At 66.8% G+C, this 1,454-nt stretch overlaps 1 protein-coding gene across 1 annotated transcript in view; it reads left to right on the top strand.

Moving 5' to 3' along the window:
* Positions 1-1,454, top strand: part of DGKK (diacylglycerol kinase, kappa) — a gene marked incomplete at its 5' end in the record, with an annotated part of 10,736 nt that overhangs the window by 3,385 nt on the left and 5,897 nt on the right. Inside the window, 4 exon segments of the mRNA XM_010296280.1 lie at positions 65-173; positions 355-494; positions 640-721; positions 1,219-1,310. Of these exon segments, the coding sequence (XP_010294582.1) occupies positions 65-173; positions 355-494; positions 640-721; positions 1,219-1,310 (423 nt within the window).

The following is a 1,454-nucleotide window of genomic DNA, read 5'->3' as shown; positions in this document are numbered from 1 at the left end:
CCCGGCGGGCTGCTGCCGGGTGCCCAGCGCAGCCCCCAGACCCTCTCTCCTGTCCCCTCCGCAGGCTGCGCCTCTTCCAGAAGTTCTCCACCTTCCGGATCCTGGTGTGTGGGGGGGACGGCAGTGTGGGCTGGGTGCTCTCTGAGATCGATGCCCTTGGCCTCCACAAGCAAGTGAGCAGGAGTGCCCGGCATCGCCAACGTGGGCCGGCACCGTCCCCAGCGCTGGCACCAGCCGCATCTTGGAGGCCCCCAGCATGCTCCGGGGTGCTGCGAGCGATGGGCATGGCAGGGTTGGGGTGTCACAGGTGCCCTCGGGGGCTGCTCTGAGCCCCTCCCCATGCCTCCTCCGCAGTGCCAGCTGGGTGTTCTGCCCCTGGGGACCGGCAATGACCTGGCACGGGTGCTGGGCTGGGGTAGCCTGTGTGACGATGACACCCAGCTGCTGCAGATCCTGGAGAAGCTGGAAAGGGCCACCACCAAGATGCTGGACCGGTGAGCATGGCACGGGGCACGTGCCTCGCTGCTCCCTGCCCCACAGCCTTGGCACTTCTTGGGCAGACTGTCCTCATCCCCTGCCCACGTGTCCTTGTGCCGGGGTGCCGGGAGGCGGCAGGCAGCCGTGGTCTCTGCTTGGCAGGTGGAGTGTGCTGACCTACGAGGCCCCCAAGCAGTTGCCCCCGGCCCTGAGGGAGGAGGAGAACGGGGACTCCAACATCCAGGTGGGCACCTTTGGGGACTGAGGGCTTGAGATGGGGGAGGGCAGGCTCCGGGGCGGGTTCCTGTTCACCCCATCAGCTGATTTGGGGGCAAGCAGGGTGGGATTGCAGAGGAAGAGGTTGTGCCGGGGGTCCCTGGGGATTGGGGCTGTTAGGGGGCTGGCAGCTGGCTGTGTGCGATGAAATGAGTCTGGCAGGTCTCAACCTGGCACATGCACTTGGGAGCAGGCAGCCAGATGAGGGGGAGCTGGCCTGCTACCAGCAGGCTACTTTGGACTCTTGCATATGTTCCCCTCAAACCCTTGTCTCAGTTTCCCTCCTGCTGAGGCTGAGCATCCCCTCTGCCCAGTGGCGTGGGTACGGCTGCCCTTGGGGCTGGAGGAGCAGGCTGAGGAGGGCTGTTCGTCCCCGGTCCAGGGCTGGCTGGGCAAGGCTCCATCCTGGAGCGGGGCACCCGGCAGGGTGTCACATCTCCCGCTGTCCTCCCCGACCACTCCCAGGCCCAGATCTCCCACTATGCCGACTCTGTTGCCTTCCACCTGGCCAAGATCCTGGAGTCGGACAAGCACTCAGTGGTGATCTCCTCTGCAAAGTAAGGAGGGGGACGGTGACGGGGGTGCCAGAGCCCCCCCACCTGGCTAGGGGCATGTCCCTAGGGGTGCAGAGCCCCCCCAGGCCAGGCCGTCCCCTGTCTGGCTGCCAGTGGCTGCGGGGTGGGGTCGGGGGCGCGGCAAAC

This window comes from Phaethon lepturus, unplaced genomic scaffold (assembly GCF_000687285.1).
Source record: "Phaethon lepturus isolate BGI_N335 unplaced genomic scaffold, ASM68728v1 scaffold14501, whole genome shotgun sequence".
NCBI lineage: Eukaryota > Metazoa > Chordata > Aves > Phaethontiformes > Phaethontidae > Phaethon > Phaethon lepturus.
Note: the sequence above shows the minus strand (reverse complement) of the source record. Positions and strands in the feature narration are given on the sequence as shown.